The following is a 20,299-nucleotide window of genomic DNA, read 5'->3' on the forward strand; positions in this document are numbered from 1 at the left end:
CTCTGCATTCCCTTAGGAACGAGTTTTTGAGCTTCGGCAATTTTTCAGCTTCGTAAGTCTGTGAAGAAGATATATTTCGTTTTAATAGAAGTGAAACTATTACAAGGAATTAAAACTAAATTTACATTACTTGTTCCTTATTCAAAAAACAAAATGACATTGTACGTAAAAATATTTCAGAGGTAGGATATCTCTCAGTAGATGTGCTTTGATTCCGACACAGTACTGTTAACTGTGCGAACTTCGGATTCCTCCCTGAATTCCTATTGTTGTTGAGAGTGCTGGCTCCCTTCTGGCTGCTGGCTTCGGGAATAGGTCGGTTGTAGTGGTGGTGGGAGTGGGAGTTGTGGCCAGGAAGCCTGTGAATGACTAGTCGAAGCAACAGAAACTGCAGGATGATTGCCCACATACTCTGGTATGTAGGGAGAGTGGCACGAAGTAGTGTGCAAGACCTGCTTCGGCTGATTTTGCCGAGCTTCGGCTTCTACTACCTCCTTTTGCTTCTGAATGGTGATTCGACACATTCTTGTAGTATGGCTCTTGTCCTCACCACAGAATAAGAAGTAGATCTTTCTAGGTTGATCCCCGAATCTTCCTCCGAAGCCCCTGGCGCCTCTGCCCCTTGGAGCTGGTGGTCTAAAAGAGCTTTGCTGTTGCCCTGAAGATTGTGAGGTGTATTGTGACTTCTGAGGCTGACTTCCTTTGTCGTCACTCTGAGTGGAGGTATGGATTGACCTGACATGCCTCGGGTGGATTCTTCCTCCGAAGCCCCTGGTCATTTCCGAGAACCTGTAAGCTTCCTCCCTTCTTTGGCGGAAGTCGTTGTCAGCTCGGATGTACTCATCCAGCTTCTAAAGCAGCTTCTCCAGAGTTTGTGGGGGCTTCCTGGTGAAGTACTAAGCCGTAGGTCCTAGGCGAAGACCCTTGATCATGGCCTCAATGACAATCTCATTGGGCACCGTAGGCGCTTGTGCCCTTAATCGCAAGAACCTTTGTACATATGCCTGAAGGTATTCTTCGTGGTCTTGCGTGCATTGGAACAGAGCCTGAGCTGTGACTGACTTTGTTTGAAAGCCTTGGAAGTTGGTAACCAACATGTCCTTAAGCTTCTGCCACAATGTGATAGTCCCTGGCCAAAGAGAAGAATACCATGTTTGGGCTACATTCCGGACTGCCATGATGAAGGACTTCGCCATAACTGCAGTATTGCCTCCATACGAAGATATAGTTGCTTTGTAGCTCATCAAAAACTGTTTTGGATCTGAATGCCCTTCACACATGGGGAGCTGAGGTGGCTTGTATGACGGGGGCCATGGGGTAGCCTGCAGTTCTGCTGCCAAGGGAGAAGCATCATCAAAAGTAAAGGCATCATGATTAAAATCATCATACCATCCGTCTTCGTTGAATAAGCCTTCTTGACGAAGCTCCCTATGTTGGGGCCTTCGATCTTGTTCATCTTGAGCAAGATGACGCACTTCTTCAGTGGCTTCGTCGATCTTCCTTTAAAGATCAGCCAGTCGCGCCATCTTCTCCTTCTTTCTTTGTACTTGCTGATGGATGATCTCCATGTCTCTGATCTCTTGGTCCAACTCCTCCTCCTGGAGTGTTGGACTGGTGGCCTTCCTTTTTCTAGCTCCGAGCTTCTCGGAGAGAAAGAGTTTCCTGGTTTGGGTCCAGTGGCCGCAGTGCAGCAGCCCCTGTCGCTGAAGCTTTCTTCGACGACATGACAAAGGTCAGTGCTTGCCGAAGGTGGTCGAAAAAGGTTCACCGGAGGTGGGCGCCAATGTTGGGGACTTGTTCTCAAATGCTATGAGTTAAGAACAAGGCAACACAAAATGTTAAATGTTAATGTCCTTCGTCCTTCAAAGCATTATTTCCCTTAGGATATAATGATCTTCGGACGAAGGTTATGAAAGACATACCTTCATCAACACGATATATGTTAATAAAATTACAATCACATAACATTATTAATTGATAACACTAGTATCATGCCCGTGCGTTGCCACGGCGAACAATTGGACCGCGCGTTAATTACAAAGAAATATAAAGTTTTTTTACAAAAGTATTGATGATGGAAATAGTGAAAACTGGACGACGGTAGAAATAGTGGAACAAGTGCTAACTCTTAAACTCGGTTTTATAATGTATGTTGATTTGGACACGTGATATTGAGAAGTTTAAATTTGGCTATAACATATGAACAATAACCATGACTAACCAAATGAAAGTAACACTGCGACACAAGACCAATATCTGTCTCACAGGTCCTTTTAATATTTTCTGTGCTTTGAAGTGATATCATGAATCACATACATATAATAGAAGTGAAGAAATTATGTCTTACACCATAGACACTACCATATAAACTGTCATTTCGATCTAGTAGTATAGCAAGCAGTAAATCAATCTTTTGATCCCTCGGCTTATTTTTCGCTTCCTGATAGCACTTACGTATACCATCTTCAACTCGATCTGGACGTGCAATGAATATTGGGGGCTTCAAATTGGCAAAGTCCTGAAATTAAAGTAAAAAGGGGCACAAGACAGTATGGACCTAGAGCCAGTAAAAATGTATAATGAAAATGCATATTACCAATATAGTAATACGAGAAATTTCGGCCAGCTTAAAGCAAAACTCCTTAATATCTTCCTTGATAAATCTTCACAAAAATAAAGACATATCCAATTGCTGACCTTGGCACCGTTTATTATTTTCTGCAAACAAAAGGGCGATGAGCCAATAAATAGATACGGTAATCCAATACAAATCTAGGTACACACTTTATAAAAAAGGAACCGCAACAAAAGGGCAATGTGCCAATAACCCTGATAGCTGAGAAAATTCCCATATTCACCAATGGATCTACATATACTGGCGTGCTGGGCTTCTATTATGTCTCTGGAGCACCAGTCTCACTATCCTATTTCTATTTGTGACTCCCTCTTTCACTTTCCTTTTCATGGATAAGCCACTAAACCAGCGACCACCAGATTCTTACAAGTCATAAAGGAAGCTTTATTGAATTTTCACATATATGGTTTGATTCGCTCATGCAAACAAACAAATAAGATATGACTCAGGTACACATTGCATAAGGGGCAAAGAAATGGTCCTAGTTTTACTACACCCGTAGTGAATCTTTTCCTTTTCCAGTAAACAGGCCTATATGACAATCCAGTAGGTACTATAGCATCAGCACAATATACCCAAAAAATGAGTATCACAATGATGATCTAAAAGAAACACCAAGAATCACAGTACATAAATCCAAAAGAAAACTGAAGATAACTTACCTACTAACCAGTTGACACATCTGGCTTCCATCACAAGAACATTTGCTTTCTGCTGCCAATGTCGAAGTGTATTAGAAATGGTTCTATCAGGAGAGCTAGACGTGACTGCAGCCAAATAGTTGCATGATGGGGTATGCTTTGTGGTATCGGTAATATGGGGAATCCTTCCAACAGTTATGTCCAACTTCATGAAGTTTGAAATTATGGTGATTATGCATACAAGTATATTTAGCATCACCCTAGAATTTTTCACTGCTTCATCTGCAGATTGGTCTTCTGCAGCCAGCAAACAGTTCAAGTTTTTGAGCTGAGCAACAGCAGCTGAATATGCCAAAAAAGGAAGCTAATGAGATATAATCCATTAAAAAAGACTCACAGATGTTAGTTAGAGAAATGATAAGCTATATGTAATGATGTACATTTCACTGAACAACGAAGAGTTATATATACAATGAGGTTGTGAGAAGCTCAAATCCCAATGAAACAAATAAAACAAAACATGGTGGATTTGAAACATGAAGCCTGAGCTTCTGAGAGAGTGGCAGAAAACTGCTCTCAAGTATGTTCATTAGTTAAGAAATTAGCAATTTGAAGTTCTAAGAGCGTACATAAGAGGGTTTAGGGTTAATCAACTGTTCAAAGTGAGGGCGAATACATGATGTGAACTGTTGCTTAAAAATACGAGATGTGTAATTGTTAACTTGAATATGCAGGAGAGTTGTGAGTCATTCCATTAAAGAAGAATGGTTAAAAGGACAAGACAAGAATCCAGTGGCCACACAGTTCTCAGAATGGGTGACCAGCAGCTGACTGACTCCTACCTTTTAGTAGAGAAGTAATCTTCAGTACACCACCATAGTAGCTGAATACTCTACAGTTATGCAAGGAGCGAGTCAGAATTAACATATTTAAAAGCACCAAGAGAAAATGAACATATTTAAAATCATGGTACCAAATTAACATGTTAATTTAACTGAAAATCGAATGAGACTATGTACAGTTTAGTACTATGAGTAGCATCAAACACTGAAATTAGCTGGAGCATGAGCAAAGAGCAGGCAACAATACAAAGTCTAAGAAATAAGTATAATGAACATGACACTTGAATAGACAAAATTTGCTATTTCAACATCTGCAAAACTAACCAAACTCGCATGCAGCATGTATTGAGGGCAATAAACTAATCATTTTCAACTCATCAGTCATGAATGTTAAAATACAAAAGTGTCTCAATAAGTAACGGGGAGTACATACAAATGTCATTTTAATCTCAATCAAAATGCATCAAAAGACTTATTCAGACAAGCCAAATGCCCAAATGTAACCAAAATATCAATAAAATCAGGATGTTTAAACTTGGACTGCAAATGATATAGTCACTACCCCTGACCCCCAAGCCATGTCTAGTTATGGGTCCTAGTACTCCAGCTTTCAAATCATCAAATTTTCCAAGCGTTTTCTGGTAATATCAAATTGTGTAGCTATAACATTAACAATTGTAGCGTGTAAACATGACTTGATAATACACCAGACCAATCAAACAGAAGATGAACATCATCCTATTAGTTTGTTAGCTGAACACGTAGCCCTTACCATGGGTCTAGTTTGTTAGGACCTCCTTGTAGACGATGTTCTTGGTGCATGTCCCACAATCTATTGTGGGGTTCTTTTTTACGCCCTTCCTCGACCTCTTCTTCACATCGACGGCTGGGATGGCAAGGATCTTTATGTTTGATCGAGCTGTCGCTCTAGATAGAGCAACATATAGTTGGCCATGAGAGAAAACCGGTTCGGGCAAGTACACTCCAACATTGGGAATAGTCTGACCCTGTGCTTTGTTAACCGTCATTGCAAAGCTAAGGCGTACAGGAAACTGCTTTCTTTTGAACTGGAAAGGGAACATCTCTTCATCGGAGGGACATAGAGGTATACGCGGCAAGAAAATCCGTTTTCCAGCGTGTTGGCCCAGCACAATTTCTGCGTCAATGCTATTTCTTTGGAAACCACGAACGACCAGCCTGGTGCCATTGCAAAGTCCATTGGCAGGGTCTATATTCCGAAGCAATATAACCGGGCATCCAATCTTGAGCTTCAAAACATGTGGTGGCAGCCCATTAGGCGTCAGTGTGTTTAGGAACTCAGGTGGGTAGTAGTTATGTGGATCATCCATGGCGCTATCGAAACTATGGTACACCATATGCTCCCCTTGAAAACGTTCGATCATCTTAGCATTTATCATATCCACCCAGTCATTCCGCGTTGACAGTATCGCCCTTGAAGTGATGTAGGTCGAATCAGACATATTTTCGTTGAGATTTGGGAAAACGAAGTCTATTAGGTTGTCAAGATCGCTGTCACTCCCACTATAAGGCACACATACCTCGTCAGGAAGACATATATCACCGTCACTATTTGTGTCCTCAGTTCCATTGCCTACGCGCAGCAAATACTCCGCAAACCAAGGGTCATTTTTTGCCCTCATATTGCTAACAAGCTTTAAGTGGGACATGGACTCCCATAGGTAAGACATCCGTAGCGAAGAAGCGACCACTTGAGCCCTTGACCCTTTACGAACAACAGGCAAGACTTGTCTAAAATCCCCACCGAAGACAATGGTTTTACCACCGAATGGTAGTTCGGGCCGACCCATTATATCGCGCATGCTATTGTCCAGTGCCTCCACAGCTTGTCTCTTGGTCATAGAAGCCTCGTCCCAGATAATGAGAGATGCTTTCCGTAGCAACTCTGCAGTTCCACTCTGCTTCGTGAAGCTACATACAGCGCCATCGTCAATAGTGAGAGGTATTTTGAAGCGTGAATGGGCGGTTCTTCCTCCAGGCATTATGGAAGCCGCAACGCCAGATGTAGCTGTTGCCACTGCAATCTTGCCCTGGCTGCGTAGCGTCGCGAGCAGCACTCTGTATAGATAAGTCTTCCCGGTGCCACCAGGTCCATCCACAAAGAACAATCCGCCCTGATCAGTGTCAACGGCAGATAGAATCTTATCGTAGGCGGCCCCCTGTTCCTTGTTAAGAGAGTCTTTGAGAGCCACATCTCCCACTCCCGGTTCGATACTTTCCTCCTCGTAAACCTCCCTAGCAGTACCAATAGCATCGTCATACGTGTCGATGATAGGAGGAAGAGGGAATGTCTTTATGTCCTTTCCCATTGACTGCAGCATGTTCCTAATGTCAATCAATACCATCTGCTCAACATGAGTTTTACTCTGACTCCTGTGTTGATAGTCCTCAGACATAGCATCTAGGTGTCTTTGCCAGAGTACCGCCACGTCGCTTGGCTCACAATACACCAGTATTGTGGCAAAAAGTCGTCGCAGCGCCGATGGCATCTGGAAAAGAGCACGTTCAGTGAGACACTCATCCAGTGTGTTGTCCGACTCAAGCAGTCCCCTTCTCTCTGCTGCCTCACGAAAAGTTGGTAGCGTGACACCATCTACTGTCCTTAGATCTACATAGGAGGTGGCGCAAGTCACATGGTTTAGGAGAACACGGAGATAGTAGCGCTCCCCCTCAGCGGGATGAGCAGAGACTATTCTACCGACTTGTCCACCCGTATCACGCTTCCTCCGTTGCCATACTTTGCCCTTACCACTCTGCCAAGTGTACCACTCAGGGAAGTCACGATACAGAATGCCACGAGCCCCCTCATGTAGCCTATTCGCTTCAAAATATGCCGTGAGCATTGACCTATCAGCACCTGGACGATTGACGACTCGCTCGACCATTTGCCGTTCGTGAAACGCCACCATGTGCATGTTTGGAAGATGGAGTTGCAGTTGCATCACAGGTGGAGAGTTTTGACTAAGCTCAAAGCCGTATATCCTCCATAACGCTTCTGGAGGAGTCACCCACCTTGCATCTCTGTATTGCTTGATCTCATCTACATCATCATCTGCCTTGCTTGCATCTCTCATAACAACAGACGCGCGATCATGGCCTTTGTATATGTACTTGAACAGGTATTTAACAGCCTTGATGCTCCCACACGCCTCAACATTGATGTGACAGTTGAAGAGACGAAGGAGGTAAGGGTTGTAAGGGACAACCCATCTATTGTCCAATTCGCACCCTCGAACCTTTTCCTTACGCCCATCATCACGACGTCTGTAAATCGGGTATGAGTCCTTCCCTTGCAAGGTTGTGTCACTAAAAGGCTGGGGGTAATGATTCTTGCATGATGCATGGCCCTTAGTGCATGGGCAGTTAGGGTTTAGCGACCCACACGGACCATGCATCATATGTTTGATAACCATCTTTCGTAGTTCAGGGTACTTGTTGTGTGGGATCTCGGCTGAGATCAAAAGGTCATACTGCTCAGGGCACGTTAGCTTGTACTTCCTCTGCATGATGAGTAGAAAATGGGCATGTGGCAAACCCCGCTTTTGAAACTCCACGACGTAGACGTAGGCCCGGACCTTACCGAGAATATCATGTTTAGTCAGCCTATGCTTTAACTCCTGTAGCTTCGCATGAAAGACACGCACTACAAGATCAGGACGATCTTGCGGTGTTTGGCCAGGGAGAAGCTCCCTCCTTATCTCATCCCAGTTGGGGTTACATGTCATGGTAAGAAAGATGTCCGGTTTACCAAACTTCCGCACCAGAGCCATAGCATCCATATACCGACGTTTCATGTCACGAGGACCGCCAATAAACGACGTAGACAGCACAGTTCGCTTCCCGACCTTTTCTGCTCTGATATCTCCGTCTAACATGCTATCCACCAAGCCCTGGTATAGGTCTGCCCTTAAACGATCTTGATTCTTACGTATAAAATCTAAACGAGAGCTCTCAATCTTGATGTACGTGTCGACAGCGAACTGCTGGAAAAGCCGCTTTCCATGAAGTATTGGATTGAATACACCGGGACGAATCTGGAATTTGTAGCAGTAGTAGTCACGTACGGACACACATAAATGGGTAGGAGATTCTGCATACGCAAGGATTGAAAAGTGAGTGATGTTGAAAGAATAGTTAATAATGTGCAAAAATCCTAAAGTACAAAGAAACAACTAACCTGCATCTTCATCGTTTGAATTGTTTGCCCTATGTGTCGCACGGTATGCATCCACTTCATCCATGGATACACCAACCTTTGGGATATTTGCATGCCATCCAAGTTCACCTCTAGGGAAGAACAGTGGATACGATAGTGCATCGTAGCATCCATGGTATGAGCGAATGCCGTGGCTTGACCTATCCTTCCCATGTAGCATAACACTCTTGCTGAACTGGCCTCGCCGTTCGCTCCCCTCGATCCATACAGCAGCCACCTCCGAAGTGAGAGGCGTGTTATATGTCTTCTGGTTCAAAGTCTGGTCAAGGTTCAATGCGATATGATAGTCATCAAGGTTCTCAACATGGCCCATGCTCCTAAGGTGCTCGGAGTACGGGTTTCCATGGAGTATGCCAACTATCTGTTTAATGACCTCTTTGTCTTTCTGAAGCTGCTCTTCACGACACTTACGGTACCGATGCTCGAGACTGGGATCATCATCGTAAAAGTAAAGCTCTAGATGTTTATGCTCCGACCCACCTTCCTTACCGAATGACTTGATATTGTGGTACATCATGCCTTGTGCTCGGAACGTGTATATACCAGAATCTCGCACATTAGTTGTCATACTATCGAGGCAACAGTACAGAGAAGTGAAAGAGAAATGGCCATTAAAAAACCTAATGTTATCACGAAAGTGCTTAGCATCAGAGTCTGCACTATCCCACAACCTCCTGAGCTGGGGAGGGGTATCCAGTGGTGCTAGCTCAACCTTCCCACCACGGCAGCAAAACCCAGGTGGCTCGTACTCAAACTTCTTCGCAGTGCAATAACCGCAGTCAGGAACTGGCTTCAGCATATGCGTTTCTTCAGGGAGGTTACTGTATACCTTGTCGTACGGGTCAGGCACATCAGTGCCAGTAGATTCATCTTGAGTACCATCGATTTTAATGTCCTCGTCAGTCTCCTCATCTGATATTTTTTGGAAAACAACGACTAAGACATTTGTATTTATATAAGCCTTGGTATCATAATCATAATAAAATTGACATAATTACATTGGCCAGCGAATATGTATCTCTCGTCGTCGTCGTCATCTTCTCCGAATATGACAGCCTCATCATCATCATCTGGATCGTGAAAATACGAGCCACGTAAAAGACAAAGGCATTCAGGGTGGGGAAAATATGTAATCTAAATAAAGATTTTTTTACAATTACCATTGGAAATGACCCTTGGCTTCTCTTGTGTATGCTCCACCCCACTTGCTTGTTCGGTTATGCCTTCACTTCCATTTGTTGGCAAGGTAGCGGCTTGGCATGGAACGCTACATTGTGCTGATGGAAACACACGATTAGTCTGACTATATGCTATCGCCGTCGTGCAAGATCCATTTGGATAGTAATTACCATTGTTGTTGGCGTCACCGATAGTATCCCCATTCAAAGTAGTCACGTTCCGTGCAATGGATGCTTGAAATTGCTGGTTTCGACGGGCTAAGATAGCTTGTCTTTCCCCACGCGGCACATGATGTTTACGTTTTATTGCTTCAGTAGACATATCAAATGAACCGACATCCTCGGTCTGTGTTTGAGCTGGTAGGAAAGGTGTCCTAACGAATTCAGGGATGACCCAGTCACAGGCGGTAACTGTTGAAGGTTCCGTTGCAGGGTGCACAACCTCAGGGGTATATGTTGGGTCTTCCATGGCGATGGACACAACATTCAAAGTGTCAGCCTGTAGCACTCTACGTTTTCTCATGTACTCTATCTTTGCCTCTTTCCGCTTTGGTGTCTGATTATACAACCTAAGGCGTTCAAGCCTATACTCCCTCACGCCGATACCCGATTCCCCAATGGTACCAACAGATTCATGCACACTGCCTAGAATATGGCATGTATAGGTTCAATTGCACAAAATCTGTTGTTTTTGCCTATTTTTAGTAAAGTGAACAGTCATGTACCTGGTGGCAGAAGGTCTATCGTTGCGACATAGTCATTTGACTGGAATGTCTCGTTCCGATGCAGCCAGTCGCTATCATCATCTGGATCCACATTTACTTTTTTGTCGCCATCTACGAAATATGAATACAATTACTTTACAATAGTAGGTTTATGAACATACATATTTAATTTAAATTTGACGGGTTTCATCACCTCCTGAAATAGCTGGCATCACATTTTGTCCCTTATTTCGTTGACGCATTTGACGACGCTTGTTATTGTACTCATTCCTTTGTTCAGCCGACATTGTTGCACGCCTTTCTCTATCCCTTTGCCTCTTTCGTTCGATAGAATTACCAGTCGATGGAGTGTTTTTAATAGGACCTACCATAATCATCCTAGCATTAGCCAAATAAACGGTGGTACAAAAGGCAAAATTTGTGATATGAATGGTTCTACAGTTAACTGCGAACCACGATGAAATACAAAATATATAGGATTAATGCATACTAATCAGCAACATGATCTATTGAAATTTATGGTGAAATGTTTGTATACCTGAACCAAGATGCACATCTCGACTTATTTCAACGTTGACCGCCTCACGTGTCTGATTCGTATTAAGTGTCTTCTTCATTTAATAATTACCCATATAGAAAAGATACATGTCAACTTTGATTTGTAGGGACATGTAGGTATAACAATTACAAAATTTAAATTAGCATCACCTCTAGATGACTCGGACTTTATGGGTAGTCCTTTATTTCGTTGACGTGCTTCACGTCGCTTCCTATTTTTCTCATTCTTTTGTTCAATGGACATCATGGCATATCTTTCCTTATCCCTTTGCCTCTTACGTTCATTAGCATCGACTATTGGTCTAAGCGAGTTCGATCCATTTTGATCACCTACAATTCAACTTTTTGTATTAGTGAACACATACTTATTAAGTTTCAATCATTAATTGACACGTGTGAACAAAATTTTACCTGTAATGCTTGTGTTCGAGATGTCTATGAATGGTGTGCGACCAGCATTATGGCCCATTAGATTCGTTTCTGTTGGTTCTTTGTTTTCACATCAGAAAATCTGCTAGTTGAGAATGGGCTGGTTTAGTTAGTTTCACACATACTGATTAGCATATTGTCAGCAGGTATCAGTTTGCACATATTTTTTACGAGAAACCAATTTGTTAAAGTTTCACACAGACCGGTGGAAAGGGAGATATGGCTGCAACCGTCTTATTTTGGTAAAGTGTAGACGGTGCCATTGATCTTTTATCGACAATATATTGATCATAGCACCATTAAAAGAATAATAAAATTATGAGAAGGATTAAGTAGCTATATGTAAATAACACATGATACCATAAGATGTCTATAAGGATCTTTATTTAGTACAACCTGGTTATCCTAGATTCATCATTAAAAGTTAGATTTGAGTCAATTTTGCAGTCAGACTGGAGCCGACAGCACATAATATTAATATATAAACATTAATGAAAGATACCATAAGATGTTGTATGTTTTTTCTTTCTTGTTTTATTTTCTCTATTCCCAAATCTAATTAAATTCATATGTAGTTTTAAATTTCAAATCCATTTATAATGCACAGTTCACTCCATAATTAATTGAAGCAACATGTGCTGGTTTATGGTTAGGTTTAAAAGATGCTACAACAACATGTGATGTTGTTGCACTTCATCGAGTACTTGGCATTCTAAAAGGTAAAATCTGGAACTAATAGTCCTTTGTATTTTCGTTAGTTTAATTTAATCACATTTTGAGACACCCAAAATTACAAAAAATGGAAACAATTTAGTTCCCAATGTAGTAAATAAATGCTATCTACCTGTGTTACACCAACATGTGTTGTTGTTGCACTTCATCGAGTACTTGGCATTCATAGTTATTATTGTGGCACTTCAGCTGATTTAAGTTGAGATTACTTATCAGTTAATTAGTTTTTGTGTTTGCTGAACCATCAAGTGTCACAAGTCACAGAACAAATTAATATCAGAAAGTTGTGTTTTTAGTAGTACAGTTATCGATGAATCACTTGCCTGGTTGTATTTGGCAAGACGCTCTGATCGGCAGGGTGTGCTCCAGTCTTAATCTGACCCTGTTATACAAAAAGAAAACAAAAGAACAGATGATACTATGCCTTACAGTCAAATAAAAGTTTGAATTTGCTAAAACCTTTGAACACAACATTCTGTATGTTGAGGTAGAGTTTTATTGTAGGTAAAATGAATTATCTCTCTTGAACTAATGGTACATATTATGTGTGGAGATAAATGTTATATCATTCTAGGTTTTTTTGTTCTCGATGAACTAATCTGAACATTGCAAGAAGACATGCATTATAAGTGTTCATTATCCTATCCTAGAGTACTGCATTTATTTTCCAGTGTTCCATGCTTTCCATGCAGTGGCCCTTTAATAGACAGCCATAAATATAGCTAGGGTTTTTCACTGTTTATAAGTGATGATTTTAATTAATCAAAAGATCTGTTAAAACGGCTCAAAAGACTTAAAACATTATTTGTTTTCAGACAGTTCATCAAAATGATTATGAGCAAGATCCATATGTGAAGGAATTTGGGATCAACATTAGTTCGAAGCTAACCTTGTTGAAGCTCGAGTCTTTCCTGCACCTTGGGTAAGAATAATCTTATGTCACTTTTATTCACTTTTTTCCTTACAGGAGCACCTTACACTATTATACATGAGGTTAATTAGTTGCTCATTGTTGATGCATCGAATTTAAAAAGAGAAAGAGTGCCATTGTGTGTAATTATTTTGTAGAAAGTGATAAATGGATGCAAGGTGTGCCATTGGGCATGTATAACCTTTTCATGGACAGTTCCTGTAAACCACAGCTCGGGGATTTTGCCAGGAATTGGCACAAATATGTTCATGTTTGTGCACAAGACAAAAACTTGTTTAAATTGAAACCGTAAGCATCTTTTAATTTGACTCCCTAAGTAATACAGGAATTTAACAGTGAGGCTGTGATGCTAATATATTCAGCTAGACCAGAACAAGTAGTGAAGGCACTTAAAAATCATAACGTGGACAAACCAACTACGAGCAGCAATGAAGATCTTGAACTACTTTTGGCTATCCTACCTGGCAACAATGGGCACTCTTTCTCTTTTTAACATCAGGAACACAAACTATAGGAACACAAACTTCAGGGGAGATAAAATCCACAGGGCGCGTCGTAGCGGTGAGACGGCATTGATTTGGGTTTCTATGTATGAGGATATGTAACTATAATCATTGGAGTCTCAGATTTGCATAAATAAAAGAACACACTGCAGAGAAACGGTCAGGTACCGTTGAGTTTATTTCTACAACAATATTATTAAGCCGGTTGTTACCTTGCAAGGAAATTTAAATGGAATCATTGAAAACAATGATTTTTAGAGCATTTCTGCAACATTATAAAAGAACACAATATTATTTTGCACACTTGTACATAGATAAGAATGCAAATCATAACTGAGCACACTATGAACTAATACATAAACATAGTTAAAATGTTTCAGTTAGCAATAGGATATAACTCATTGTATCAGACTCACTAATGCATTCCATGAGCATGAAGGTTCGAACAGGAAAGATCATGGTTATGTATGTTCAAAAGAAGAAAATTATAGGGATGCACATAGACACAAGTGAACAGGAACTAATACATTGTATCAGCAGGAACTTTGTGTGACATGCTATGTCTCTAGCTGATAGCTCATGTCCTTTACAAGACAGGCTGGTTAAAAATAGACAAGTTGCAACTTAATTAACTTTCCACATATAAATCAGCATATCTGAGCATCAAAGGATTGACAGGAAGCATGCACATGCACCACAATAATCCAAACCAAACCTATTGTACATATAGGACTTCAAGCGGCTTGTAACACAATTCATCTATGGAAATACACAAAAATCATCTGGAAACAATTGTGACAATTAAGTAGACAAACCCACAAACAGTCGATAATGTAGACAAATAAACTGGAAAGTCGCCCTAACCGAAAACGTATGACTTAGAGAAATACACAAAAATAACCACTGAACAAACTTACCGCAAAGAAATTCTCAAAAGTGAACTCAATATATCCAAGAGACGGGTACCAGAAACACATGAACTGCTACAACACAAGAGAAATGGTAAACACAATGTAGACTCACCTGGAGGAGTGTGAGCGCAGGATTTCCGTCGTTGTAGGAAGGTTGGAGCAGGATGGCAATTGTGACCTTTTTAACGATGGTGGGTGCACGATTTGGGGGATTTGTGCTGGAATCGTTTGGCAAGGCACTTTCCAAATCAGCGTCGTAGATCGTGCGCTTTCCAAATCGGCGACGAAGATCATGCACACAATTGCCAGATCGAGCGCGATTGTTCCGAATGTTGCATTGCCAAATCTGGGGGTCCTGGCATGAAAAATGGCACACACAGGATCACACAACTAATTTTGGTATATTTAATAGCATACAGTAACGTGGTGCGACTAAACATTATTCTAAAACCTATCATTATCGGCTTGAAAGTTATAAGTATTATCCTTGCCCCAAGGTCCTTATAGTTCTGTTATTCGCCCAGCAGAAGAACATGATTTATTCACACATTTGTTATCAGCTACCTGCCTATCGCTTTTACTAAATATCGAAACACTTTGGATACTATTCTTTTGTGATGTGGTCAAAAGCATTACTTTATTGTTGTGTAGTAAATTGAATAGGAGCTTTGTGGTTTGTGCTAGGCCTGAAAGGTCAGGCCACTCTAGTTGATTCCTTGCAATTTAGCAGAGCGAAATATTTTTGCCTTTCATTTGTTGTGTATCACATTATTATAACATAATCTGATCAGCATCCTTGACATAAGCCACAAGTATTATGTTGTTTAGTTGTGATGTCTGATATAGACCTCTACATATGCATCTGCAATTTGCCTTTTATGCCTTTTATACTGATCAAGCACTCTTGGGCAATGGGGCTGGGGTGACCATGATGTTTCTGTTTACCTTAACAGTGTTTGGTGTTGGCACATGTTGCACACACCCAGGAAAGGAACATTTCATGAAGTCAGAGGCTGGGCAAAATGGCAATGCCAAACTAAGCTCATCTGCCAATCTCTACAACTGAAGGTACCCCAGCAGTCTACTTTATGTTTGGCTAAACCAATGGCTGCTTTATACAAAAGTTGCTAGATGTTATCTTATATAAATGTTGGTTTATGTAAGTTGTTTTTCCTACAAGTCCACAATATACCATGGTCTGCAACCTAACAGGCTAATAGTGATACATGAAAAGTTCAAGAATACAACACCAGTGTATTTCTACATCGTTAAGAAAGCAAAGCAGAACTAAACACACTATGAACTAATACATAAACATAGATTAACAACAACTCGGAAAACAAAAATCTGCACCAGCAGGAACCGCTAGCACATAAGAAAATTGTATATCTAGGTTCGAACAGGCAAGAACATGGTTATGCATAATCATGAACTGCTAGAGAAGCTAGTGAAATTTATACCTCTGAACAGGGGCAAATGAGGAGTAGGCTCCTGCTTGGACGTTCCTAAGTCAGCTGAACCAAAAAGTGAAGAACCAAACTCAGAATCTACTGAACATATAGATGTTGGCACACACATGAAAATGAAGGACCAGCGCAGACTCACCTGGTCGTTGGTGGGCGCGACATTTGGGGGATAGTTGTTGTGATTGCAGTACCAAGATCGTGCTTTCCAAATCGGCAACGTAGATTGTGCGGTTTCCAAATCATGAACGCCATAGCCAAATCGGGCGCCATTGCCGCGGCTTCCAAATTTGTGGGTGCATTTTCTCGGATTGGTTGCTTGAGCGCGGAGGGGAAGGAGAGGCGGGGTCCTGACGGGTCAGGCGGTTGCACGGAGGAGAAGCCGAGGCGAAGGCATGGTGGATCGTGCGAGGCGGGGGCATGGCAGATCGTGCGAGGTGGTTGCATGGCAGTTCGTGTGGCTGCGCGGAGCTTCCACATTTGTGGGTGCATTTCCTCGGCTTGGTTGTTTGAGCGCCGAGGGGAAGGAGAGGCGGGTCCTGGCGGGTCGGGCGGCTGCGGATCTGCGCGAAGGGCTAGCCGAGGCGGGGGCATGGCTGTTTTGCGGCGGGTCGGGCGGCGGGTCAGGCGGCTGCACGGAGGGGAAGCCGAGACGCTGGCATGGCGGATCTTGCGAGGCGGAGGCATGGTGGATCGAGCGAGGTGAGGGCTTGGCGGTGGGGGCTTGGCGGTTGGAGTGGCTGCGCGGAGGGGAAGACCGCGCGCCGGTTGGTGTGGCTGCGCGGAGCGGGGGCATGGCCGCGCCAGCGCCCACTCTCGAAGCTTAATTAGTTGTAGGGATTATTAATTCATTGTATTATCCTGGAAAAACAGAAACAATATTGAATTACAAATGTACCTTCGGCTTGATAGAAGGCAAAAAGTACAAGCGTGACGCAAAAGCAAGTACAAGTCAGCAGGAACAGTACGGGGGTACTGTTCATCTATTTATAGGCACAGGACGGAGCCTATGAGAAATTACATTCATGCCCTTTACATTTATTATTGACTTATATACAATTCTATGAGGACTAGATAGCCTTTTCCCCTTTAAGTCGGTTCCTTTTTCTGCCATTTAGCCGAAGCTCCCCTGCGCGTAGCTTCGGAGCAACTCCAACCTTCGTCACGATCATGCTTTTTACATCGTACATGCTTTTAGCCCGAGTCCGAAAGTACCTATTCATATGTCACACTTGGAAGATATTGTTAAATCATGTTTTTGAGGACCTTCGGAGGATGAAGGCCCCCAACAGGACTCGAGCGGTTTCTCGAGTGCCTCTCCGTAAGGACCTGTTCGTTGGATGACCGCCCGGGAAAACCGTGCAACCATGAGGGTGGAATGGGATGCCCTTAGCTTAATATTTAGAGGAACCGGGGTGTAGTTCGCTTCGTCGTCGTACCGTTAATGGGGCTCGGTGTATGCGGCTCGCTCTGCCAAGGTTGGTTCGCCCCTTGGGGAGGAATGTGGTGCATTTAGGAAACCTAACGAGCGGCTACAGCCCCAGGGAATCTTTGTAAAGGCTACGTAGTGATACCCTGCTAGGTCACCTTGGTAGTGATCAATGGAGAGTCATAATCTCCGGGCAGAAAGGGAATCATGACTTGTGAGTAAAGTGTGCAACCTCTGCAGAGTGTTATGAAACTAATATATCAGCCGTGCTCGCGGTTATGAGCGGCCAAGGGAGCTCCATTGATTAGAGATACTTGATCAGAGATGTTTGGATTACAAGTGGTGATGGGAATGATGGTTTTGGTATTGACTATGGTAAAGGTAAGTGGTATTCTTTCCATTTGGAAAGGGTACTTTTGGGGTTAACAACTTGGGTTAATACTAAAATCTGGCTCTCTCTACTAGTAATAATAATGTGACCAACTAAAAGAAACTGCTTGACTTACCCCCACATAAATCTAGTCCACTACAGCCAAACAGGACATTTGCTGAGTATGTTGATGTGTACTCAGCCTTTCTCTACACACCAAACCCCCTCCTTCCCCAGGATGTCCATGTTGCAACCACTGCTCAGGAGAAGATGAAGCCGTGGAGGAAGACTTCCAGGAGTTCCAAGATTATGACGAGTTTTAGGCGTGGGTTAGCGGCAACCCCCAGTCGGCTGCCTGTGAAGGCCGCGTGTATCTACGTTTCATTTTCGCACTTTGATTATTGTTAAAGACTATGTGGATGTCTCAGACATATGATGTAATCGACTATTATTCCCCTTTTATGTTATTATTTGAGCACTGTGTGATGATGTCCAGTTATGTAACTGCTGTGTACGTGAATTGCTGATCCTAGCACGTATATGGTTCGCATTCGGTTTGCCTTCTAAAATCAGGTGTGACATAGGTGGTATCAAAGCTGTGCTGACTATAGGACCGCTAACCTAGAGTAGAATGGTCGTTCTAAGGATTATAGACCCCTATTATCACTTTGACTTTGGTATCCCTTCAAAAGTTGGTCATATCGACCAAACCTATGTTCTACTATATATATTATACCTTGCTAAAATTTTTTGTTTAGTCTAATTCCTCATTTATTTATGGTTTACTTGTTGGTCATATTAGTTATGTTCTCATTCTTATGCTTACGGTGTCTTTTGTAGATGGCTCGTCTTAGACATACTGCACGGAAGTCCGTCATCCCCTTCTTGCCCTCTCGTCTCGCTGAGCGTCCGCTTCGTCGTCTAGTGACTGGTCAGTCTAGCCACTTGGAGAGGCTACACCACCGCCTGCACGAGGAGCAGGAGCATCAACGACAGGAGCTGGAGCAGCAGGGCTCTTCTTTCTCGCTTCAGCAGGAGATAGAGTCCGTGAGGAGTTGCTCCCCTGTGCTCCCGCTGGAAGCGCCCCCTGCACCACCATTGAGCGCCCCAGCCGCTGGAGTAGCTGTTGGAGGAGACCTATACAACGGAGGCGACGACAGCAGCTCGAGCTTCAGCACTGACCTTTTAGCTGACCATGAGCCGGAAGGATGGGTTGCTCGACCCATCACTCACGACGCCGCTCGCGGGTGTCACTTCCGCGACACGCTCGACACCCTGCTGCGCCAGGCACTCGACTGGCGCACCTGGTCCATCGAGTATCGCTGTGTTGTCTTCCAGCATAGTCGCGGGGTTTACCCGGACCGTTGGGAGGCAACCTGCTTGGTGCGCTGTCCGGAGAACAGTCTCCGGGGTGCGGAGGTCTGCTTAGAGCACTATTCTATCTCTGAGCGGGACTCAGCTAAGGTGGCCATGCAAGATGCCGCAAGGCGTGCGCTTTCGCACTACTGCTCAGTGCTCGGCGAGGTAGTCGATGGTCTCAACCTGAAGTATTACCCCCACCGTCCATCTGGCAGCACAGAAGGCGTGATTATCTCACCTGTTGGTGAGGACAATCCTAGGTTGAGCAGCACAATCAACCTAGCCGTCATGCTAAACACGGAGCTGGACCATGCATTAGACGAGCTAAGTAGGGCTCGTGCTGAGATCACCCAGCTGCGGGCTGAGCGTGCGGAGCGTCGTCACCTGGAGGATGGCTCCCCCGCTCCCGTCGGGACTCAGCACCCGTACCGCTCACCTCGGTGTGGACACCAGGCTTATGGCAACCCCGACTACAGGACCAAAATAAATTTAGAACCATAGACCGTCAGTGTTGGGTCCTGTAATGAAAGTTTAAAAATAGAAGTCTTAGTCTTAGTCTCGGTCTTACTTTTAGTTAGTCTTAGTTAGATAGGGTAGTTTGCTTATCCTGTGCTTTTATGTTTGTCATGATGAACTATGTTGGATTTGGATCTTTGTAATGACTGTCACCAGAGTGTGGGCATCCCCTGCACCTTGGTTTACCTGTTAAATGTTAATGAAATTAGTTATCTAGTTGGGAAGCCTTTTTATTCCACTTTCCTCTTTATCTGAGAAGCTATGTTTGCCTGTGTTGGAAATCAGTGAAGATGTTCATCTGTTCAGTGCTGTGGAAGGATTCTATACTCTTTTCTTATGCTTGCAAGCTTGCAAGATCAGTTCTAATGTGTGATTGCATTCTGTAGATGTCAGAAAACAGGCGCAGAGGAGGAAGGCGTGCTCAGCAGGAGCAGGCAGCCCCGCAGGATGAGGCACCCCGTCAGCAGCTGCCACCACCGCCCCCGATGACCATCGAGCAGATGTTCCTAATGCACACTCAGGCAGTTCAAGCCATCGGTCAGGCTCTAGCCTCCATTCAGCAGCAGCAGCAGCCCCCACCTCAGCCTCAGATGCCTCAGATGCCTAGGGACAAGCGTGCTGAATTCATGAGAGGTCATCCCCAGTGTTCGCTCACTCTTCTCACCACATGGATGCTGAAGATTGACTGCACCGTAGAGCGGGAATTGCACACCGCTCAGTGTGACGATAGGGAGAAAGTTCTGTATGGTCCCCGTCTGTTGAGAGGAGAAGCTTAGTCTTGGTGGGAGTCTTATCTCACCACCCATGCCAACTCCGACGCCA

At 43.4% G+C, this 20,299-nt stretch overlaps 2 protein-coding genes across 3 annotated transcripts; both read right to left on the reverse strand.

Moving 5' to 3' along the window:
• Nucleotides 1-2,225: 2,225 nt before the first annotated feature.
• Nucleotides 2,226-10,873, reverse strand: LOC103650039 (uncharacterized). Its single transcript, XM_020550198.2, has 10 exons — nucleotides 10,815-10,873; nucleotides 10,470-10,640; nucleotides 10,277-10,387; nucleotides 9,723-10,196; nucleotides 9,534-9,650; nucleotides 9,372-9,443; nucleotides 9,203-9,285; nucleotides 4,119-4,168; nucleotides 3,298-3,618; nucleotides 2,226-2,718 (listed from the first exon to the last, which is right to left on the reverse strand). Exons 2-9 carry the CDS (start codon nucleotides 10,561-10,563, stop codon nucleotides 3,555-3,557), a joined length of 1,065 nt encoding a protein of 354 aa, XP_020405787.2. The 5' UTR covers nucleotides 10,564-10,640; nucleotides 10,815-10,873; the 3' UTR covers nucleotides 2,226-2,718; nucleotides 3,298-3,554.
• Nucleotides 10,874-12,318: 1,445 nt separating this feature from the next.
• On the reverse strand, nucleotides 12,319-16,595 carry LOC118476653 (lysine-rich arabinogalactan protein 19-like). Of its 2 annotated transcripts, XR_004857124.1 has the most exons (5): nucleotides 15,946-16,595; nucleotides 15,801-15,854; nucleotides 14,453-14,695; nucleotides 12,885-12,974; nucleotides 12,319-12,377 (listed from the first exon to the last, which is right to left on the reverse strand). XR_004857124.1 is itself a non-coding variant. In XM_035966200.1 (2 exons), the coding sequence occupies exons 1-2, from the start codon at nucleotides 16,488-16,490 to the stop codon at nucleotides 15,851-15,853; spliced, it is 549 nt and encodes a 182-aa protein (XP_035822093.1). In that variant the 5' UTR covers nucleotides 16,491-16,589; the 3' UTR covers nucleotides 15,712-15,850. The 2 variants fall into 2 exon arrangements, 1 of the variants encoding a protein (XP_035822093.1); XM_035966200.1 differs by lacking the exons at nucleotides 12,319-12,377; nucleotides 12,885-12,974; nucleotides 14,453-14,695 and having other exon boundaries at nucleotides 15,712-15,854; nucleotides 15,946-16,589.
• Nucleotides 16,596-20,299: the final 3,704 nt, after the last annotated feature.

Source organism: Zea mays, chromosome 3 (assembly GCF_902167145.1).
Source record: "Zea mays cultivar B73 chromosome 3, Zm-B73-REFERENCE-NAM-5.0, whole genome shotgun sequence".
NCBI classification, from domain to species: domain Eukaryota; kingdom Viridiplantae; phylum Streptophyta; class Magnoliopsida; order Poales; family Poaceae; genus Zea; species Zea mays.

What these genes read in the sequence shown, in the direction of transcription:
- LOC103650039 (XM_020550198.2), bottom strand. Translation starts at nt 10,563, where the DNA reads ATGTCGGCTGAACAAAGGAATGAGTACAATAACAAGCGTCGTCAAATG. An exon ending in GATGCCAGCTATTTCAGGAG is followed by an intron (nt 10,388 to 10,469) that starts GTGATGAAACCC and finishes CATATTTCGTAG; the next exon opens with ATGGCGACAAAAAAGTAAAT. An exon ending in ATACATATTCGCTGGCCAAT is followed by an intron (nt 9,286 to 9,371) that starts GTAATTATGTCA and finishes AAAAAATATCAG; the next exon opens with ATGAGGAGACTGACGAGGAC.
- LOC118476653 (XM_035966200.1), bottom strand. Translation starts at nt 16,490, where the DNA reads ATGCCTCCGCCTCGCAAGATCCGCCATGCCAGCGTCTCGGCTTCCCCT.